Below are 24010 nucleotides of genomic sequence, written 5' to 3'. Positions count from 1 at the left end.
TTTAAGCAGTTTTTTCAGATAAAATTTTATAGAGGGCAGACAAATGCAAAGCAGTTCTTGCTTTGGAACTGGCAGTGTGAACCTTTAGTTGTTGATGAGAACATAATCATCCAACATTTGCTCTAGAGTTTCTGATGGCTTACTTATCAGGACCTGTGTATTTCCTGTCCATTTCTCATCTTTATTATTCAGTATTTCCTACTGTTGGCTGTGTGTGGTAGGTTGTGTTTGACTGGGGGGCTGTGGCAGGGGAATTCTGAGTTGCAGGCCAACCAGGGTCAAAAAAAAAAGTTTCGACTATTGCCAATCGTTAAACGATTTCAAAGAATGTATTTACTTAGAAAATAGATCCTACTCACAAATCCTGTTGGACAATAGGAAAAGAAAGTCTACGTGTAGATAAGCCTCAATTACTAAGTCAATGGTTGGCAAATTTGTAATTAGAACGCATTATACAGAAAAAGCAAAGCCATATGATAAGAATATTGGAATCTCTTCTTATATACTGCAAAAGACTTGAATGGCACATGAATGAAATATAGTCTGGATTTTTAGAAAAATTTATGACTACTTGATAGTAACCTACGGTCTTGAGACTACTCAAGTAAAAACTAAATCTGTGCCTAACTCAGACGGGCTGAATCTTTGCAGTACTGCCGGAGAACCTTGGGCTTTCAGCATGGTAGCCAAGCGCAGTGTTGTCGCTGAGCTACATCTCCAGTTCCTTGTCTGCCATTTTTTTGGAAACTTCCTACTTTGAGAAAGGATCGTGCTGATTTCACCAGACAGGCCTTGAATTCACAGTCCTCATGCCTCAGCCTCTCAAATAATTTTGTCATTACAGGCTTATGCCACAGTTTCTTGATCTTTGGTTATAATGTCTAAAAGGACTCGTAAGATATGATTTTAAGACAGGCAAGAGGGCTAAGACAGTAGGAGAGAATTCAAGGTCAGTATGGGTTACAAAGCAAGACACTATATATAAGAACCTCACCCCCAAAAAAGAAACCCAAAAGGGAGAAGGAAAAGAAAAAGGTAGGGGAAAATAGGAAATACAACTTGACCACGATTACTGTCATTCTTAAAATGCATGTTCTGTATTTATGTAGAGAGCTGGATAATGGAGACAAGTTAAGAGACATGAATAGCAGATTTTTGTTGTTGTTGTGTTTTTGAGGTAGGGTTTCACTCTGGCCCAGGCTGACCTGGAATTAACTATGTAGTCTCAGGGTGGCCTCAAACTCACTGTGATCCTCCTACTTCTGCCTCCCAAGTGCTAGGATATAAAGGGGTGTGCTGCCACGCCCAGTGAATAGCAGATTTTTAATCTAAGAGAAAACAAGAAGGTTAAAAATGTAGAATGAATATACTGTGTGACCTTGAGGCCTGAGCAAAATGAGACCAAGAGAATTTAGACTTTCTGGTCAAGGATGACGCATGTACACCTTGCCAAATGAAGAATTCTTTCCAATAGTGTTTTTTTTTAAATTAAAATCTTTCTGACAGTGGTAAAAGTTTTTAGGAGCAAAATTTCTCTTTCTCTCTTCGGTTTTGGAGACAGTCTCAGTCCAGTTCAGGCTGACCTAGAACTCATGGCAATCCTCCAACCTCAGACTCCTGAGTGTTGGGCATATGCCATCACACCTGGCTTCAATTTTTCTTTTACTGCAGGTTGGCTTACAGTGCTATCGGAGTTTCCAAAGTCACAGCAAGTATAGAAGGGCAGTCAGGACCTGAGGCTGACGCCTCTCACTTCACTCAGGAATTACTGAGGCAAGCCTGGCTAGAGTGTAAAATAATTTCTCCCCAAACAACAAAACCTATAGAAAAACAAACTGAAAAGCTATAACTGAATTAAATCAGCTAATTCTAATCTTGTTGTACCATGGGTCAGGGTTTATTTTAAGATAAAAGCAGCTAGATGGGTGTGGTGGCGCACACCTTTTATCCCAGCACTCAAGAGGCAGAGGTAAGAGGATCACTGTAAGTTCAAGGCCACCCTGAGACTACATAGTGAATAATTCCAGGTCAGCCTGAGCTAGAGTGAGACCCTACCTTAAAAAAAAAAAAAGCAGTTATGAATAAGAAAATTTAGGACCAAAACAAGATCATAAGAATTAAAGATGGGGTGGAAAAGGAAGATAGGAAACAAGAAAATGACCAATGTTAATTTTTTGTTTGTTTGTTTTTTCGAGGTGGGGTCTCAGTCTAGTCCAGGCTGACCTCGAACTTGTAGAGATCCTCCTACTTCTGCCTCCTGAGTGCTGATATTAAAGGTGGGTGCCACCATGCCTGGCTACCAATGCTAAAATTTTTAAAGTCATCAAGCATGATGGCGCACGCCTTTAATCCCAGCACTCAAGAAGGCCAAGGTAGGAGGATCACTGTGAGTTTGGGGCCAGCCTGAGATTACATAGTGTATTCCAGCTCAGCCTGGGCTAGAGTGAGTCCCCATTTAATTTTGTTTTCTTTTTCGAGGAAGGGTCTCACTCTAGCTCAGGCTGACCTGCAATTCACTATGTAGTCTCAGGGTGCCCTCGATCTTGCAACCATGATCCTCCTACCTCTGCCTCCCAAGTGCTAGGATCAAAGGCATGTGCCACCATGTCCAACAGTCCATGTCTTAAAAGCAAGCAAGCAAACAAACAGTAATGTTCAAACAGTGAAAAAAGAAAGCTTTCATGCATAATAAAAGCCACTTCTAGGCAGAGGGGCTGTAGCTCAGTTGTTAGAGTGTTTGCCTTAAGAGTCTGTGTGCCCTGTGTTTAGCCCAGCACTGCAAAGCAGGCACAGGTGTAGCCCTAGCCCCTGAAAAAGAGGCAGAGGAGCCATTGCAGGTTCCTTCAGGCCTGGCTGACTTAGCAGCATCTCCAAGAACTAAAAAGGAACTCATGCATTCTAAGAAAATACACTCAGTGCTGGGCGTGGTGGCACACACCTTTAATCCCAGAACTTGGGAGGCAGAGGTGGGAAGATCATCAAGAGTTAGAGGCCACCCTGAGACTACATAGTTATTCCAGGTCAGCTTGGACCAAAGTGAGACCCTACCTCGAAAAAACAAAACAAAACAAAAAAACACTCAGCTTCTGATGGGGGCATATTTACTGATTCCGAGTTTCTCAGTGGCTTTCCTACAATTTTCACATGGGGCACAATCTGACTTGGAGAAATCAGCATCCAGGCACTGATTACATCACAGGAATAAATATGTCATCTGGACTTGAAACCACGCAGCATGAGACTTATACAACTGAACAGTCCTTTCATTTTATGTCAAAGTTCATAGCACAACGAAAGCTGAGACTTAACTAGGAAGGGGCATAAATGGATTGTACAACCATGGCTAGGTAGTATATACATGGAAATACACTTTACGCAGGTATTTTAACTCCTTGTATATACCCAACACGTGGTTTCAGGGGAGCAGAAATACTGAGCAATAGATCTTTCCTCACCACTATGGCAATGAGGAGGCTTGCCGCACTTTGTAGAACAAATTAATAGGTCATCTTCATGAGTAAAGTCAGCTAGTTTCCCAAGCTAAGCCCATGACACTAGCTGCTGCCAAGGGAATCTTGACCCAGTTTCATAGTTAACTTTGTTCCCCTGAAACCTCTCTGGGGTGGAAGCCACTTCATTTTTTACTTTACCAAAATGAGGTTATTTCCCAGTCATAAAGTATCCCCTTGGTGAGAAAATCAAGTATGTTTTGTACAGTTCTTTCAAACATAAACAGGCCTTGATTTAATTTCAGAGCAATGTTGACATCTGCTCTCTGAGCCCTAGGTATTGAACTTTATGACATTGCTAGGAAAGGCTGCTAAGCTTATTATTTTACTTCATAGTTTGTGTCACAAATTACTAGTAAAGATGAAAACTCACAGTCATAATAAATGTACACCAAAAAGATAAAAAAAAGAATTCCATGCACTAAGGTCTGAAACGGAACATAACCTTGCATTGAAGACTGCACAAACCTACTGATTTTGTTGGCACAATGAAAGGAGATGCTGTGCCTACAGCTGGTGGCAGATGTCATGCAGTAATGTCCTAAAAAGTTTCAATATAAATTTTATTTTAAAAAGATTAATTTTGGCATGCTATAAAATGATAGTAAGAGTAGTCATAACACTAGAAAGTAGGTTACCTCATATGAATCAAGCCAGTAGCTCATTTACACAGGAGTATGCATTCAGCTAATTATACAGGGGTTACGTCTTAAACAAATTGTTTATGGAGCTTAGTGAAATTCTATATTTGAAAAATGAAATTATTTCATCCTCATGCAGAGTGAATAATAAAGGTGGTGGAAAGTTACCTAAGCTGTCCTTTATAACTGGTAACATGGTAACAGTTTGGGAAGTCACTTAGCTGACTTGTAGTAAAGTCAAGGATCATACTAGGGACAAAAGCAGAAGTTTCAAAACTCAATTTGAATGTATAAAAGAGGCAAAAGAAAAGGGGCTCTGTAATTATAGGAAATCAATAAAGTCTATGGCCATACCCCCATAAATTCACCCAATCTCAGCTAATCTCAGAAGCTAAGCAGGGTTGGGCATGGTTAGTACTTGGGCAAGAATAAATCAATAGAAGTATTCAGGGCTGCAGAGATGGCTTAGCGGTTTTTAAGGCACTTGCCTGCAAAGCCAAAGGACCCAGGTTTGATTCCCCAGGATCCTCATAAGCCAGATGCACAAGGTGACACACGTGTCTGGAATTTGTTTGCAGTGGCTGAAGGCCATGGCATGTGTGCCCATTCTCTCTATTCATATCTGCCTCTTTCTCTTTCTCAAATAAATAAAAAATATAAGTATACAATGTTAGACGATGAATTTGATAAGTTAATATGCCATTTCAGAACCAATTTATTTTCTTGCTTTGTAAGACCATTCTCTGAAAGTAATGTATCCAGCATACACTCACAATGCAGCAGAACCTTCTATTTAAACACAGGATGTTAAAAAAAAAAAAAAAAAAAAAGGAAATCACAGGACAGAAATGGTGAACTGTTCAAATTCAGGAGTAAGAGTTTAACAAAGCAGGAATAGAATACAGTTCCCAAACTGTGATATTGGTTGAGTTAGTCCATTCATAGTGTTAATTGTAAAAATGGAACAGAAACATTTTATTTGAAACTTATTATTTTCACTTACTTATTTTGGTAAATTGTACCTAATTTCCCAAACCCCAACAGTCCCGTTAATCAATAATGGTATTTAAAGTTAAACATTAAGAATGGGGAAAGATCAAAAAGTACATTATTTACATGCATTCCAAAATGGAAAAAATAAATATAGGGCCATAAAGATAACTGAAGAAAGCCACTCATACCTTTGACATCTGTATTTTGATAATGTGTTCAGTTAAAAAAATAAAAAATGTTATGTAGACCAAGACTATGGATTTATCACTAGAAACAGACTTAAATTTACTGCCAGATATATTATCATGGCTTATTTAGAAGTTAATTTTATTATTTTAAAAAAATATTTGCAAAGGAATCTTTTAGGGTTTTACTTTTTCATGCTTACTATGCCATGGGTGTGATTTCAAGGAAAAATAAAATAAATGCTTACATTTTTGCAAGTATTCACTAAGAGTGCATTGGAAGGATGGATAGAGGAATGGAAAGATTTTATCCATTAAATATGTCAAGAGAACCATTAGTAGTGGGTAAAAAGTCGTATCACAAGGATATATTCCTGATAGTCTAGTACTAGTAAATATCTCATTTGAAGCAGCTGACACACAAAAAAACAAATTTTTATATACTCACATGTATAACGAACCTTAGGCTCAAAAAATACATGTTTTTAAACAGAAATCCAAGGCACACAAAATACTAAAAGACAGTGAATTGCCCTATTTTACATATTCAGGAAGCAGACCTCCTTTCATACAAGATGATAGTCTGTTAGAGGACACTTCCTTATTTACAGTCCCTTCATATCCTTTACTTATTCAAAACTTCAGACTTACACTTTGCACCATATATTATTTTAATAAGTTACAATGAGTTTTTCTATAGAGAGTTTACTAGAGCTGTTTGCTTTTGCACCAAAATTATGACTGTGGTTACTTGTGGGCTTCCTATGGCATTTCCAAAGGAGAAGCACCGTTAGGGTTTCTGTACTGCCAAAGAAGCTGACACTGAATGTCATAGCACCTCCGCATTTTAACAGAATCAAGTTTGTCAATGAAAGTTCTTAGCTCTAAACTTTTTTGGGGGGGAGGGAGTAATCCTCATTGTTGGGGTAAAAACATGAATTAAGCCAAGCATGGTGGTGCACGCCTTTAATCCCAGCACTCCCAGCAGAGGTAGGAGGATCGCTGTGAATACAAGGCCACTCTAAGACTACATAGTGATTGCAGGTCAGCCTGGGCTAGAATGAAACCCTACCTTGAGGTGTGTGTGTGTGTGTGGGGGGGGGGGGGTTCTGAATCAATACAGCAATGGAAAAAATAATGGGAACATTAAATGAACTGAATAACAATTTCCCCATTTTCTAGAACATAGAAAAGTATTATAGAATACAGAGTTGCCATTTTCCTGAACTCAGGAGGTTGATTAATGAATAGATCAAAATTAATCACATTTACTACTTGACTTGGGCCTAGGAACAGTACTAATAATAAAGAATTGGTTTGCCAAAGATTTCTATAGGATTAATTTTTTCTCATTTTATATTAGAATGAATTTCAGAATGATAAAAGTATGGGGAGAGAATAATTTGAGGACACTTAATAAATCAGAAAAGCCCACTTTTAAGTTTAAATATTAGTATCAGTGATGCTTCTTAATTCCAATTTTTAGAGATCATTACTTATTTTATATAAGTAGCTAATATATATATAATGTGAAACATAAACCATATATTACTTGAATACATATCATAGTTAATAAGATGGAACTCTACACAGCAAGAATAAATGATTTCTCTTGTATGCAAATATGCACAAACAATAGACAATAGTATTCTACTATACTATTTCAAGTTACTTTAAAAATAGAAAGTGCTTTTAAAATATATATATTTACAGTTTATGAACAGCCTCCAACCATTACTAACAATGAAGTATTTTATACAGAAGAAATGTTTTAAGAGGAAAAAAAGCATTTCATTGGTTTATTTCAAAGGAATATGCCGAATTTCTAGCAATGATTGGAAGATGTTGGAACACTGGCACCATGAAATGAGAACTCAGCTTATTTTTTTTAACTGTGTTGATGTGGTTAAGCACCAGGAGCTGTGTAGAGTTAATACTGTTTGATTTTTACAGCACAGAACATGAACCTGTTTAAAATTCTCTAGAAATGACTGTTTGATAGTAAACAAAATTTAAAGCACCAAACTGAGTGAATTCTATTAACACCTAACCAAAACGTTTCTTTATGCATTTAAAACTATAAAACATTAATTTTTGCTTGAAATGTGCACCTTCTACGAATTGTCAAAATATAGTCACAGTTAAGTACCCACCCCAATTGTGAAATTTTTACCTCTGACTTGAAATGGGTGAGATGAAGATAGAGTAAACAGCAACAGGACTTTCTGGTGAACAGCACCTTAAAAAATACACTGCACTAACAAAGGCATTAGGAAGGGGAGAAAAGCCATCAGACCCAGTGATTGTAGGGCCCCGCCACGTGCGTGAGCGCGTACGGGGACACGGTGACCACGTGGTCGTGGGTCAGCGTCAAAGCGACGCGAGAGGGAATTTGGTTCAGTTCGTTGACTTCAGGGGATGCTTCCGCCCCCTCGGTAGCTGCCTGGTCCGTCTGCTCGGAGACCTTCACTTTCTTGGCTTTGTAGTCTTTGGACTCATACTTAATCCTGTTGAGCTCAAAGCCGTGCTGCGGCTTGTTGAGGTTCTTGTGCTGGTAGTAGACGAGGGAGAGGCGCGTGGGGTGGTTGCGGTTGGGGCTCCGCACCCGGGTGGTGGCGTGCAGCTCGCGGCGGGCGCACTCGATGAGCACCGAGCCGTGGGTGGGCGCGATGGCCACCCCGCCCACGCTGGGATCCAGGATGACGGGCTCGGTGTCCGACCAGTACTCGTCAATGCGCGCCCGCTCCCCGCAGGGGGACTCGGGGCCCTCGGGCGCCGGCGCCTCCGACAGCGGCTCTTCCGCGTCCCGGCGCTGCTTGCCTTCTTCTTCTTCCGTGGGACAGGAGCCCGCAGCGAGCACCGCGGGCTGCTGCTGGTCGGCCTCCGGGCAAGGGGGCTGCCCAGCGGGCCCAGGGGGAGGCTCAGCGCAACCGAGGGGACCTGGCACTGGAGGAGACAGGGCGGGAAGAGGAGCCGCGTCACCAGGCCGCCCGGGGTCCGCGCATTCCCCGGCTACCGCCGCTGCACCACTGCGACCTCCAGAAGGCGCCGGGCACTGGGGAATGCCACTCCTCTCTGAAAACCCACTCGAGGCTGTTGTGTTGTACCTACATGGAGATGCGTTCGTGGAGCAAGCAGCCGTGGGCAAGAAGCCTGGAGAAGGGCTTGCCTCTTTCACGGGGTGAGGAGTGGAGGGGACCGATGAATAGCTTTTAGTGTTGTCTGAACCTTGGAAGATAAAATGGGGTTTAGTTTCACTACCCATTCCACGTGGCACCGTCTCACAATTAGCACGTAAACTGTGAAGTGTTTCAACAAGTGTGAAAATACTTGGTAATTATTTTAGTAGTTGCTGGTGCATGGCCTTAATCCCAGCACGCACAGACCAAGGGAGAAGGATCACTGTGAGTTGAAGGCCAGCCTGAGACTACATAGTGAATTTCAGGTCAGCCTAGGCTAGAGAGAGACCCCACCTCAAAAATAAATAAATAATGTTAAAAATAAATGAAGAAGCCAGGCATGGTGGCCCGCCCCTTTAATCCCAGCAGTTGGGAGGTAGAGGTAGGAGGACCAATGTGAGTTCGAGGCCACCCTGAGACTACATAGTGAAATCCAAGTCAGCCTGAGCTAGAACAAGACCTTACCTTAAAAAACAAATAAATAAATAAATGAAGAAAACGGAAGGGAGCATTTTTTTTTTTAAACAAGAAAGAAGAGGAGAAAAGAGGAAAAGTAGACAAGCACATAAAATTTCAAGTGACGTTATCAAGAAAATATGTCTTGGAAATTGGGCATGGTGGCACATGCTTTTTAATCCCAGTACTCCAGGAAACAAGAGGTATGAGGACTGCCTTGAGTTTGAGGTCAGCCTGAAACTACATAGTGAATTCCAGGTCAGCCTAGGCTAGAATGAGACTCTACTTCAAACAAACAAACAAAACCCTAAAATTCAAAACACCCCCTCCAAAAAAAAGAGGGTGAGAGAGAGAAAGAAAATATAACTTGTATGTGGTAAATGCATCTGAAGTTTGTTTGCAGTGGTGAGAAGCCCTGGCGAACATCTTCTTGCATGTCTTTCCACTATCGAACTCTCAACATTACAACCATGACTAATCCCAGCATACCTACAGCAGTGAGAGGCAGAGCCATGAGAATACCAAAGGTGGGGAGCAGCAATGGTGAGACACACTACCTCAAAAGAAGGTGGAACAAGAGAAGAAATACCCAAGGTTGCCTCTGACCCTGGCATTTGTGCCATGGAATGTACATGTCCCCCAATCAATCAATCAATACGTAAAATAAATCAAATTGCTTTCCAGGTGTAGAAAAAAATTAAGAACCTATCTCAGTGCTATTAAAGTCAAACATCTAACATTTACACTTGATCTTGCTCTAGCCAAGGCTGACCATGAATTTACAATATAGCCTCAGGCTGGCCTCGAACTCAAAGTGCTCCTCCAACCTCAGCCGCCGCAGTGCTGGGATTACAGGCGTGCATCATCTTACCAGGACACCATTACATTTCGAATAGTGCTCTTCAACCTGCTAGTTTAAAAGTGAACTTCACTCCCCTACCTGCTGTTGACAGTTACTATATCCTTCTAGGTTCCTAAGACCAATAGCTCCCAACAACCCTGGACCTTGCTTTTTGTCTTTACATAATCCCTCATCCCTTCAATGGCACCAAAGGCAAGAGTGCATGTCGCACCCGTCTCTGCATGGAAGCATGTGCCCAGACCTCACCTGGGACTGGCACCAAGGCTACATGATTGCTGCTGTTCAGGTTGGCTTCGCTGGTCCTCTGCTTGGCTCGGGGCAGCTGCTGCCTCTCCAGAGCCCTGATCTTCCTGTCCGGGGCCTCTGTCATCATGGATGTCCTCTTCTTCCCACAGCGAGGCACAGGCTGGGTAAAACGTGTCTTTTTCTGACGGGTGGGCTTGAGAACCTGGATGGCCCCTGATTTGATTTTGGCCTCCATCCCTTCCACGGAGCCAAACTCATCAGTGTCTGCAAGCTTATACAGTGGGAGCACATGGAGCTGCTCATCATCAGGAACCACTCCCAGGGAGCGGTTATCCTCCCGGGTCAAGGTGCACACCTGAGGGAAGGAGGAAGGGAAAAGAACAAGGGCTCAACACAGCCATCCTGGCTAAGCCTACCTGGTTTATGCTTCCTCTGTAAAAACCGCATGTACTCCATCAAAAGGTTTGCGGGCCGAGGTGAAGCACGCCTTCAATCCCAGCACATGGGGAGTCAGAAGTAGGAGGGTCGCCTTGAATTCAAGGCCACCCTAAGACTACAGGATGAATTCCAGGTCAGCCTGGGCTAGAGAACCTACCTGAAAAAAAAAAAACCTGGGTAGACAGCTTAGCATTTAAGGTGTTTGCCTGCAAAGCCAAAGGACTCTGGTTTAATTCCCCAGGACCTGTGTAAGCCAGATGCACAAGGGGGCGCATGTGTCTGGAGTTTCTTTGCAGTGGTTGGAGGCCCTTACATGCCCATTCTTTCTCTTTCTCCCTCTCAAGTAAATAAATAAAATATATTGAGCTAGAGGGATGGTTTAGTGGTTAAGGTGTTTGCCACAAATCCAAAGGACACAGGTTCGATTCCTCAGGACCTGTGTTAGGCAGATGTACAAGGGAGTGCATGTTGGAGTTCTTTTATAGTGGCTGGAGACCCTGACACGCACATTCTCTCTCTCTCTCTCTGTCAAATCAATAAATACTACCCAGTGGTTATAATGAACAAAGTATAATTTTGAGTTCTGTACAATATAATCATACTTTAAAACATACAAATTTACTCATGCTTTTCGTCTGTACTCCTGTCCTATTTTTTACTTGTTTTTTGTTTGTTTGTTTGTTTGTTTTTGTTTTTTTTTTTTCAAGGTAGGGTCTCACTTTAGCTCTGGCTGACCTGGAATTCACTGTGTAGTCTCAGGGTGGCCTTGAACTCATGGCGATCCTCCTATCTTTGCCTCCCCAGTGCTGGGATTAAAGGCATATGCCACCACGCCTGGCTCCTTCCTATTTTTTAAAATATGTTTGTTTATTTGCAAGAAGAGAGAGAAAAAATATGAATTAGAGAGAGTAAACAGAGCCTGGTGCAACTGTAAATGAGTTCCAGATGTGCCACTTTGTGCATCTGGCTTCATGTGGATACTGGGGAAATGAACCCAGGCTATCAAGCTCTGTAAAAAGGTGCCTGTAACCATTGAGCAATATCTCCAGCCTGTCTCCCCCCCTTTCATTCTTGTTTTCCTTTTTTTAAAAAAATATTATTTTACTTATTTATTTGATTCCAGATCTTGACTTTTATTTTATTTTTTATAAGTATGGACTGCACTATTTATTTATTTGAGAGTGACAGACAGGGAGGGGAGAGAGCGAGAGAGAGAAAGAAAATAAATGGGCATGCCAGGGCCTCCAGCCACTGCAAAAAACAAAACAAACAAACAAACAAAAAAAACAACTCCAGATGCATGTGCCCCCTTGTGCATCTGGTTTCCATGGGTCCTGGGAAATCGAACCGAGGTCCTTAGGCTTTGCAGGAAAATGCTTTAACTGCTAAGCCATTTCCCCAGCCCTGATTTTCTTTCTTTCTTTTTTTAAAATATATTTTATTTATCTATTTATTTTTGTTTCTCAAAGTAGGGTTTCACTCCAGTCCAGACATAATTCACTATGTAGTTTCAGGGTGGCCTCGAACTCACAGTGATCCTCCTACCTCGGCCTCCCGAGTGCTGGGATTAAAGACATGTGCCACCACGCCTGACTCTAATATTTTTTATTTTATTTTAAGTTATTTATTTGAAGGGTGGGCAGAGAGAGAGAAAATGGGTATGCCAGGACCTTGGGCTGCTGCAAACAAACTCCAGATGCATGTGCCACCTGTGCACCTCGCTTACACTAGTACTGGGGAAATCCAACCTGGGCCCCTGGGTTTTGTAGGTAAGCACCTTAACTGCTAGTCCACCTCTCTACCCAATTCTCATTTTCTTAACCCAGGTCTTATGTAATTCAGGGTGGCTTCCAAGTCATTATCAAACCCCGGGCAAGCCCTGACCTGCTGATCCTGCTGCCAACATCGTCCCTGGGCTAGGTTGACAGTTGTGGCATACGTGCTCAACACCTGTGCTTTTCTCCGATCATTCCTAGTCTTCTGACATGTTCTAAATTGACTTCTGGGGCTGGGGAAATGGCTCAGTGGCTAAAGGAATTGCTTGCAAAGCCTGCCAGCCTGTGTTCAATTACCAAGCCACCCATGTAAAGCCAAATGAACCACGTAATGCAAGCAGGTGGAGTTCACTTTCAATAGCAAGAGGGCCATTCCAGAGATCTACCTCTACCTCCTGAGTGCTGGGATTAAAGCTGTGCCCCACCATGTGAGGCCATTTACTTATTTATTTGAGAGAGAGAAGCAAATAGAATGGGCACACAGAGGCTTTGAGAGAGAGAGAGACAGAAAGAGAGAAGCAAATAGAATGGGCACACTGAGGCTTCTAGAGAGAGAGAGAGAGAGAGAGAGAGGGAGGGGAAGCAAATAGAATGGGCACACTGAGGCTTCTAGAGAGAGAGAGAAGCAAATAGAATGGGCACACTGAGGCTTCTAGAGAGAGAGAGGGAAGCAAATAGAATGGGCACACTGAGGCTTCTAGAGAGAGAGAGGGAAGCAAATAGAACGGGAACACTGAGGCTTCCAGAGAGAGAGAGAGAAGCAAATAGAACGAGCACACTGAGGCTTCTACCCACTGACTGCATCTCTCCAGCCCCCATTTACTAATTTTTTAAAAAAAATTTATGTTTATTTTTATTTATTTATTAGAGACAGAAGGTGTGCCAGGGCCTCTGGCCACTGCAAACAAACTACAGACGCATGCACTACCATGTGCCTCTGGCTTATATGGGAGCTGGAGAACAGAACCTGGGTCCTTAGGCTTCACAGACAAGCGCCTTAATGGCTAAGCCATCTCTACAGCCACCATCAACATACTTGTGAAGCAGGATTCCTCCATCTAGCCAAGGATATCCTTTCCTCCTCAGCCTTTCCAGTCTTAAATCATCAGGTATTCCTACCCTGCATCAAAAATACCACAATTCAACATGTAATTCAAATCTTTCAACAAAATATTTATTTAATCCTTGCCGGGCATGGTGGCGCACACCTTTAATCCCAGCACTCGGGAGGCAGAGATAGGAGGATCGCCGTGAGTTTGAGGCCACCCTGAGACTACATAGTGAATTCCAGGTCAGCCTGGGCTAGAGTGAGATCCTACCTCGAAAAACAAAACAAAACAAAAAAAATTGTTTAAGAGACCATGGTAAGCCAATATGTAAGTCTGTTTCATGTAAGTAAATATAAGTAAATTTTTTTTCCACCATAGGTTCTTGCTATAGATCAGGAATTCACTATGGAGTCTCAGGGTGGCCTTGAACTCACGGTGATCCTCCTACCTCTGCCTCCTGAGTGCTGGGATTAAAGGTGTGTGCCACCACACATGGATAAAAAGTTTTTTAATAAAAATATTTTTAGGGTTGGAGGGATGGCTTAGTGGTTAAGGTGCTAGCCTACAAAGCTAAAGGACCCAGGTTTGATTCCCCAGGACCCACATAAGCCAGATGCAAAGTGGCGCAGGCCTCTGGAGTTTGTTTGCAGTGGCTGAAGGTCCCATCATATATATATATATATAAATAAAATGATTGTTCTATAAAACAGTCCCACAGAAGGACTGCACATACAGCAAAGAAAAGCCACTTGGGTGCTTACCACGGTGCTTCCATTATTCATGTTGTGGATGTCCCTGTGAGGATGGGCACAGAAGTCTAAACAGGCAGTGACCCCAGAAAATGGACGCCCTTCCTTGCTGCCAAGGCGACATTCTCGAGCAACATGTTCATATTCTACCTGAAGAAAATAAATCAAAAGGCATGCATTTAACAGTTAGAATCACTCTTCTTTTTTCCCCTTTCTTCCAGGTCGGATCTCGCTCTAGCCCAGGCTAACCTGGAATCCACTATGTTGTCTCAGGGTGGCCTCCAACTCAGCAAACCTCCTTCTGCCTCATGAGTACTGGGATTAAAAGCGTGTGCCACCATGCCCAGATAGAATCACTTAATAAAGACTAAACTTGCCAGGTGTGGTGATGCATACTTAATCCCAGTTCTCAGGAGGCAGAAGTAGGAGGATTGTTGAGTTCTAGGCCGCCTGGGAATACAGAGTGTGTTCAAGGTCAGCATGGACTACAGTGAGACCCTACCTCAGGAAAAAACAAAAAGAAAAATAAAACAATCCCTAAAACATTCAACACATGACAAAGTTTCAACCAGAATAAAAGTTTCCAAAATAAAAGGATTATACTAAGTGAGGTAACCCAGGCCCAGAAAGCCAAGTGCCACATGTTCTCCCTCATATGTAGATCCTAGCTACAGATGATTGGGCTTCTGTGTGAGAAGGAAAATACTTACTAGCAGAGGCCAGTAAGCTAAAAAGGAGATATAAAGGGAAGAGAGGGCTGGAGAGATGGCTTAACGGTTAAGTGCTTGCCTGTGAAGCCTAAGGACCCCGGTTCGAGGCTTGGTTCCCCAGGTCCCACGTTAGCCAGATGCACAAGGGGGCGCACGCGTCTGGAGTTCGTTTGCAGAGGCTGGAAGCCCTGGCGTGCCCATTCTCTCTCTCCCTCTATCTGTCTTTCTCTCTGTGTCTGTCGCTCTCAAATAAATAAATAAATAATTAAAAAAAAATAAAAATAAAGGGAAGAGAAAGGAATGGAGGAGGATACTTAATAGGTTGATATTATATTTATATATATATATATATATATATACATATATATATATATTGTATATATATAAGTACAATGATTGAGATGGGGAGGTAATGTGATGGAGAATGGAATTTCAAAGGGGAAAGTGTGTGTGTGTGGGAATTACCATGGGATATTTTTTTATAATCATGGCAAATGTTAATTAAAAAAAAAAAAAGAAAGAAAGAAACAAGAGCCAGGCATGGTGGCACACACCTTTAATCCCAGCACTTAAAAAAAAAATAAAAAAGAAGCCAAATTACTTAAAGGATCACTTTCTCCCTTTAACTTTGAAGTTAATTCATTTTCATAGAACTAGTTTCATTTTGAATCATTATTGTTTGAAATTAACTTGGAAGGCAATACATTATTGTTTACTTGCTGTTGGAATTTAGAGGAAAGAATTTCAGAGGAGCACAACCTGTGTACCAGATTCTTACCTAACAAGTCCTGAGGCAGCAATGGCTTTCCAGAGGGACCCTGAAGCTTAAGATAAACTTGTCTTTTTTTCTTTTTTTTTTTTTCCTGGTAGGGTCTGAGCCCAAGTTGACCTGGTATTCCCTCCGTAGCCCTGGACTGGCCTTGAACTCATGATCCTCCTATCTCGCCTCCTGAGTGCTAGGATTAAAGGCATGTGCCACCATGGCTGGCTTTTTTCTTCTTCGTGCGTGTGTGTGTGTGTGTGTGTGTGTGTGTGTGTGTGTGTGGTGTTTTTACATATTTTTTTTTTGAGGTAGGGTCTCACTGTAGCCTAGGCGGACCTGGAATTCACTAAGTAGTCTCAGAATGGACTCGAACTCAAGGTAATCCTCCTACCGCTATCTTCCGAGTGCTGGGATTAAAGGCATGCACCACCAAAAAAAAAAAAAAAAAAAAAAAAAAAAAAAAATCCAAAATAAAAGTTAAAAAACAAAGTAAACAGCTGGGTGTGGTGGTGCACACCTTTAATCCCAGCACTGGGGAGGCAGAGGAAGGAGAATTGAGGATTGCTGTGAGTTTGAGGCCACCCTGAGACTCCATAGTGAATTCCAGGTTTGCCTGAGCTAGAGTGAGACCCTTCCAAAACAACGCAAAGCAAACAAAAAATTCCAAAACACACCTGATTTTGGTAAGCAACTGGAGCCATTTGCTTATAAACTGGAGCTAATTCTGTTGCCAAACTCTGTAAATTATCTTCAAGGTTTTTTTCCTAAAGGAAAAAATAGTCCACACAAGTTAATTTAGAATGACAGAAAGAGTTTAATATATAAAAATATCAAGATAAACAATTTCTGAAAGAGTAGCTAATGCACAGACACACCATGAATAAGTGTCAAGAATATAGGATAGGGCTGGAGGGATGGCTTAGTGGTCAAGGCGCTTGCCTGCAGTGCCAAAGGACCCAGGTTCGGTTCCCCAGGACCCACATAAACCAGATGCACAAGGTGGCGCATGTGTCTGGAGTTCATTGGCAGTGGCTGGAGGCCCTGGCATGCTCATTCTCTGTCTGTATGTGTGTGTGTACATGTCTCTCTCTCCCTTTCAAATCAACAATTTTTTTAAGTAGAGGATAATTTATGTATTCTTTAAAAAAATATTTTATTTATTTATGAGACAGAAAGAGACAGAGAGAGAATGGGCACTCCAGGGCCTCTAGCCATTGCATATGAACTCGAGACACATGTGGCCCTTGTGCATCTGGCTTATGTGGGTCCAGGTCCTTAGGCTTTACAGACAAATGCTGCAACCACTAAGCCATTTCCCCAGTCCCTTTTTCTTGGTTTTTTGAGGAAGGGTCTCACTCTAGCCCAGGCTACCCTGGAATTTACTCTGTAGTCTCAGTGGCCTTGAACTCATGGCGATCCTCCTACCTTTGCCTCCCTAATGCTGGGATTAAAGGCGTGCGCTACCACGCCCGGCCTTATGTACTCTTTTTTACTTGGTATAATTAATGTGTATGTATGTGGACTGTAAGCATGTGGAAATGAGAGGATACATAACCTTGGTGTGTTAGTCCTCTCCTTCCATTTTGCTATTTTGTTTGAGATATCTCTAATGTTTCTGTCTCTCTCTCTCTTCTTTTTTTTTTTCTTCCAGGTAGGAACTCACTCTAGCCCAGGCTGACCTGGAATTCACTATGGAGTCTCAGGGTGGCCTTCAACTCATGGCAATCCTCCTACCTCTGCCTCCCAAATGCTGGGATTAAAGGGGTATGACACCACACCTGGCTGATGTTTCTCTTTTTTAAAAAGAAATTTTTATTTTGTTATCCATTTATTTGAGAGAGAGAGAGAGAGAGAGACAGAAAGAGAGAATGGCCATGTCAGGGCCTCTAGCCACTGCAAAGGAACTCCAGACACATGTGCTATCTTGTGCATCTGGCTTATGGGGTACTGGGGTATTAAACTGGAGTTCTTGGGCTTTGCAGGCAAGCACCTTAATTGCTAAGCCCTCGTCTTTTTTTACTTAATATTATTTGTGTGTATGTATGTGGTGGGGGGGGAGTGCATGTGGGTTTTAAGCCTGTCGTGTATATCTTTTTACTGCTATGGGCACCAGTCTAGTTTACTGATTTTCCCTGCTGCACTACAGGCATCTTGAGAAGACAGACACCTGTGCCATGTTGCTCCAGCTGCTATGGGAGGGGTGGCACTGGGATTGAACTTGTTTGTAGGTGTGTGGGGCAAGCATTTTTATCTGCTGAGCCACCGCGCAGCCCTTGAGTTGTGTGCCCTTTCTTAATCTGAAGTACTAGAAGTTGTCATGCTGTAAATCAATCTTTCAAAACAAAAGTTACTACATGCACTGAAAGTTTTGTGGGCTAAGGGTCGTGGCGCACGCCTTTAATTCTAGCACTTGGGAAGCAGAGGTAGTAAGACTTCTGTGAGTTCGAGGCCACCATGAGACTACATAGTGAATTCCAGGTCGGCTTGGGCTACAGAGAGACCTTACCTGGAAAAATCAAAAACTAAATAAATAATAATAACAAAAACAACAACAAAATTACATGTATATAAAATCTATCTCCAGCCAACGAAGGTGGCACACATACCTTTCTTTAATCCAAACAATCAAGAGGCCTAAGTGGGCAGCTCACTGTGAGTTTGAGGCCAGCCTGAGACTACATAGTGAACTACAGGTAGGCATGGCTACAGTGAGACCCACCTTGAAAAAAAATATCCACTTCTACCCAGACATGGTTGTGCATGCCTTTAGTACTGGCACTAGGGAAGCTGAGGTAGGAGTTCAAACTCAGAGATCTGCTTCCAAAAAAAATTATCTCTAGCTTACTTTGGTGCCTCAACCTGAGAGAAACTTTATAATGATGTAGAACACTTAGTGGATTTTGATTATGTTTCTTAACTCTAACTGGTTCAGGGGGCTGGAGAGATGAATGGCTTAGCAGTTAAGGTACTTGCCTACTGCGAAGCATAAGGAACCAGGTTTCATTCCCCAGTACCCACTTACAATTAAAATACCCAAGCTTATAGTCATCAATGACATAGCAACACTAAACAATATAAAAATATAATAATATGCTAATAAACCTAACATTTACATACAAATAAGTGCTATTATATCACAGAAAGACGCACCCATTCTCTATCTGCCTCTCTTGTCTCTCATTCAGATAAATAAAATAAAATAAAAATTTATTTATTAGAGACAGAGAGGAGAGAGAGATGGGCATGTCAGGGCCTCTAGCCATTACAGGTGATCTCCAGATGCATGCACTACCTTGTGCATCTGGCTTACGTGGGTTTTGGGGAAATTGGACCTGGGTCCTCAGACTTTGCAGGCAAGTGCCTTAATCACTAAGCCATCTCTACAGCCTACTGAATATCTTTGATGATCACTTTATAGAGTTCATTAAGAACACCTGAGCTTTTCTAAAGGCTGTAAGATTATAACAACTACATCACATACTTGGATTAACTATACCTGGCTTATGAAGTGCTTCTCATTCTCTTGAGTTCTGATGATTTAACACCTTTTGCTGGATTACAGTGTTGTTTTCCTTAAAAATGTTTTTTCTTCCACAATTGATTAAATATATAATTTGTTTGCATTCATTAAAAATTACTTTGACATACCAATATTTTTAAGGGGTGGGATACTATTTAGAATGGTGTTTTCCAAGCTGTGAGGCATGATTTATCCATTGATACTCAAGTTATTATTCTAGGTGATATCTGGAGTTCTATGAGGCGAAGGTCTCAAGCTGGCCTGGAATTTGTAGAGGACGACGACCTCCACCTCCGCCTCCAGGTGCTCGGATTGTCGGTGTGGACCACATGAAAGGTTTAAAGTTTAATCCATCAGATATAAGCATCTGAAAATGTTAGTTGTCATATGTAATTAGGCTGTCATTTTCTGATTCAGCCTGTTTACTCTTGATATTGCAATGATTATTCAGTGACTTGCAATATAAGATGGTTTTTTGGTTGCTGTTCCACGTTTGGAAATCACCATTCTTTGTGTTAAATTAATCTATACATTTTATTTGCCCGAACAAAGCACTGAAACTCTCCCACACTTAGCCCCACTGCCTCCCTGCCCCCAAGGTGATAATAAGCTCTTGTTTTAACTTGAAAAGCATAACAGTATAAATGTGACCAAATGCTTTGCTCACCACGGCCTTGTGTTCCGGACAGACTCGTTCCGGTTTCATATATCTTCTTTTTCGATTACGTCCTCTAGTAATTCTTTCATAGTAGGTCTGCGGGCAGTAAACTTTCTGAGTCTTTAAAATACTGGCAAAGGGCTTTTTTTCTACTTGGATTGGCTACAAAATTCTAGTTTCTTTGAGCAACGATTCCTTATGGGGGTGGGGAGTAGAAGAAGGGAGAACCAAGGGAAGCTGAAATGTGGAGCTATTTGAAACCTTGATGATTTACTTACAGATTATTTAGTGGGCTTTCTTTCTTTCTCTCTCTCTTTATCTCTTTCTTTCTTCTTTTGGTTTATTGAGGTAGGGTCTCACTGGGATTAAACGTCACTGAAGCAACAGGCTGACCAGGTACTTACTCTGTGGTCCAGGCTGGCCTTGAACTCACAGTGATCTTACCTTAGCCTCCCAAGTGCTGGGACAAAAGGTGTGTGCCACCACACCCATCTATGCATTTCCTTATTATTTTATTGTTTTTATTTTTATTTTTGTCTTGAGGTAGGGCCTTGCTCTAGTCCATGCTGTCCGGTGATTCACTATATAGTCTCACACTGGCCCTGAACTCACAACGATCCTCCTACCTCTATCTCCCAAGTCCTGGGATTAAAGGTGTGCACCACCATACCTGGCTTAATGATTTTTAATATGTAATTACATTAATGTTTCATTAAAAATTTAAAGACTATATCTGTATACATTTAGGGTAATCAAATATGAAAAGGATGCTTACATGTATGGGAGAACTTGGATCAATTCTGAATCTTCTGGGCCTTGGACTCCTCCCAAATTTACACCCGTTGAAATACATGCTCCAGGAACAGCCAAAGGAGAAGGAAGCACCACATGTCTCTGGGTTGACGCCCTGACAGGTGCAGGTGCGGCTGCAAGAGAGCAATCCCAAAAGTCAACCTGGAAAGCATGGTTTCCCTCCCACAGGAGCCTGCGGCCAGTGCATGAGCTGAGAAAGCAATTAGCGAACACGTCATCGTTTTCATCACTTCATGTCATTTTCATCATATTTTTGGAAACTGACTCAGTATTTGGCCCTGGCTGGCATGAAAGTTGATGCTCTCCTACTCCACATCCACTCATGACCCACATTTTACTATTTCATAGCTAACATTTCACTGAAATGTTTTTTCAAGATTGTAAATTAGAATCTAAAATATCCATCGTACACTGGAGATATGACTTAGTAGTTACGGCACTTGCCTGCAAAGCCAAAGGACCCAGGTTCAATGGCCCAGGACCATGTAAGCCAGATGCACAAGGGGTGCATATATCTGGAATTCATTTTTGGTAGCTGGAGGCCCTGGTGCATCCATTCTCTCTCTGCCTCTCTCTTGATTTCTGCTTCTTTCTCACTCACTTACTCTCTCTCTCACACATAGATAAATAAAAATAAAAATTTGGAGATATCCAAAGTAGAGAGAAATATAATACCTGGATGATACTCCATGATTTACAATGAAATAATATAGCATTATCTGTTTAGACTTTAGCTCCTTCATGTCCAAAATGACAGATTTAATTAATTTTCTTTCTTTTATGAGACTGATAAAAAGTGAAATATGTGATATATTGGAGGCACAATTACTGTCAACTCAAAAGGAACGCTTAAGCTAGACTCTATAGTAAACACGACAATACTTAGGTTATAAGTAAAATGACATGAAACCAAGGAAATACCATCTACTATTCTATGAACTGACCAAATATTATAAACACTAAGGGTTACAGATGACGTTAGAGTGTTCATCTAGCACGTTGAAGCCTTGAGTTTTAGTCCCATACCAAGTAGAAAGGGAAAAAAAAATTCTTAAAGATATATATTTATAGGTTTTTTTATTTACTTATTTTCTCTGGTGCTGAAGAATGAACCCACAACCTTCTAAGTGCTAAGTAGATCTACCTCTAACCTAACATTATATTTTTAATTTTTATTTATATACTCAGTTTTGGGGTGTGTATATGTATGTGTATATATATATATTAGTGCAGGTCCATTTGTGAAGGTCATTGGAAAACGTCTGGGTGTGATTCCTTATTCTCCACCTCATCTGAGGCGGGACCTTCCAGACTGTGGGTAGGCTGTGAGTATGGGAGACTTGCAGCTGCTGATTTTTGACATGGAGTCTGGGGGTTCTAAACTCAGGTACACATACGTGCGAAGAAAGCACTTTGTGTGGGCTGGAGAGATGACTTGGGGGTTACGACACCTGCCTGCAAAGCTTAATGACTTGGGATTTGATTCCCCAGTACCCTCCACATACAGCCAGATACACAAAAGTGGCACACGCTTATGGAGTTTGTTTGCAGTGGATAGAGGCCCTGGCATGCCCAATTTCTCTGTCTCTTCTGTTTCTCTGCTTGCAAATAAATAAATAAAAATGATATCAAGGGCTGGAGAGATGGCTCATCAGTTAAGGCATTTGCCTGTGAAGCCTAACAACCCAGGCTTGATTCCGCAGTACCCACGAAAGCCAGATGCACAAAGTGGTACATACATCTGAAGTTCATTTGCAGTGGCTAGAGGCCCTGGTGTGCCCATTCTCTGTCCCTTTTTCGTTCTGCTTGCAAGTAAGTATTTTTTAAAATTTTCTTTTTTAAGAGAGGGCTGGAGAGATGGCTTAGCAGTTAAGGCACTTGCCTGCAAAGCTAAAGGATCCATGTTCTATTCCCCAGGATCCATGTAAGCCAGATGCTGAAGGTTGCCCATGCATATTGAGTTTATTCGTAGTGGCTAGAGGCCCTGGTATGCCCATTATCTCATTCTCTATTCATCTCTCTCCCTCTCTCAAATAAATGTCATCTCCCTAATCTGTGATTTTTTTTTTTTTATTTAAAGGAAAATACTACAGAAGTTTATAGAACAAAACAAAAGGTGTGGTGGTGCACACCTTTAATCCCAGTACTCAGGAGGGAGGCAGAGGTAGGTAGATCACTGTGAGTTCGAGGCCACCCTGAGACTCCATAGCAAATTCCAGGTCAGCTTGGGCTAGAGAGTAAGACCCTATCTTGAAAAACCAAAAAAAAAAAAAATTATTTATGAAAAGCAGGAAAATTATATGACATTGCTTATACAGAATACAACAAGGATTGACTCAACATGGTGGTACATGTATATTATATAGTCAGAAGAGCAAGAACTTTGAGTTCATCCTCATCTATATGTTAAGCACAAGGCAAGCCTTGAATGGGCTATGAGAAACCTTATCTCAAATCACATATTAAAAGAGCCAGTCAAGGGCTAGAGAGATGGCTTAGTGGTTAAGCGCTTACGTGTGAAGCCTAACGACCCCGGTTCGGGGCTCAGTCCCCAGGACCCACGTTAGCCAGATGCATAAGGTGGTACATGCATCTGGAGTTCGTTTGCAGTGGTTAGAAGCCCTGGCGTGCCCATTCTCTTTCTCTCTGCCTCCTTCTCTCTGCCTGTCACTCTCAAATAAATACATAAAAATTAACAAACAAAAAATTAAAAGCTGGGCGTGGTGGCACACGCCTTTAATCACAGCGCTTGGGAGGCAGAGGTAGGAGGATCACCATGAGTTCAAGGCCACCCCGAGATTATGTAGTTAATTCCAGGTTAGCCTGGGCCAGAGTGAAACCCTACCTTGAAAAACAAAAACAAAAACAAAAAAAGAGCCAGGCATGCTAGCACATGCTTTTAATAGCAGCACCCTGGAGGCAGTGATAGGAGGATTGCCAGATGCACAAAGTGGTGCATATGCATTTGGCATTCATTTGCAATGGCTAGGGGCACTAGTGTACTCATTCATTTTTTTTCTCTCTCTCTCTCCAAATAAATTACTTAATTAAATTAAAAAAAAAAAAAGATGGGGATGGAGAGATGGACTAACAGTTAAGCCACTTGCCTGCAAAGCCAAAGGAAACAGATTTGATACCCCAGGATCCACTTAAAGCCAGATGCACAAGGTGGTGCATGTGTCTGGAGTTCATTGGCACTCTCTCTCTCTCAAATAAATAAATAAAAACAGGGGCTGGAGAGATGGCTTAGCAGTTAAGGCACTTGCCTGCAAAGCCAAAGGACCTGGGTTTGATTCCCCAGTACCCATGTAAGCCAGATGCACATGGTGGCACATGCATCTGGAGTTCGCTTTCAGTGGCTAGGGACTCTGGAGTGCCCATTCTCTCTCTCTTCACCTCTCTGTCTCAAATAAATAAATAATAATAATAATAACTTTAAAAAATATTAAAAATAAAAATAAACT

General features: G+C 41.8%; 1 protein-coding gene and 1 long non-coding RNA gene across 3 annotated transcripts in view; one reads left to right on the top strand and one right to left on the bottom strand.

Annotated features, from left to right (window-relative positions):
- LOC123455768 overlaps positions 1-19392 on the top strand; it is a 28926-nt gene extending 9534 nt beyond the window's left edge. Inside the window, exon 3 of the long non-coding RNA XR_006634125.1 lies at positions 19296-19392. This is a non-coding gene — a long non-coding RNA (uncharacterized LOC123455768). The remainder of the gene's footprint in view (positions 1-19295) is intronic.
- Tet1 (tet methylcytosine dioxygenase 1) overlaps positions 5746-24010 on the bottom strand; it is an 88863-nt gene continuing 70598 nt past the window's right edge. For both annotated transcript variants that reach the window (XM_045137286.1, XM_045137287.1), the window contains 6 exons: positions 20509-20659; positions 19743-19829; positions 16230-16319; positions 14095-14232; positions 10072-10426; positions 5746-8556 (listed from right to left, as the gene is read on the bottom strand). In XM_045137286.1, coding sequence (XP_044993221.1) covers positions 7619-8556; positions 10072-10426; positions 14095-14232; positions 16230-16319; positions 19743-19829; positions 20509-20659 — 1759 coding nt within the window. In that variant the 3' untranslated portion in view covers positions 5746-7618. The remainder of the gene's footprint in view (positions 8557-10071; positions 10427-14094; positions 14233-16229; positions 16320-19742; positions 19830-20508; positions 20660-24010) is intronic.

Source organism: Jaculus jaculus, chromosome 18 (assembly GCF_020740685.1).
Source record: "Jaculus jaculus isolate mJacJac1 chromosome 18, mJacJac1.mat.Y.cur, whole genome shotgun sequence".
Classification (NCBI taxonomy): Eukaryota; Metazoa; Chordata; class Mammalia; order Rodentia; family Dipodidae; genus Jaculus; species Jaculus jaculus.
Note: the sequence above shows the minus strand (reverse complement) of the source record. Positions and strands in the feature narration are given on the sequence as shown.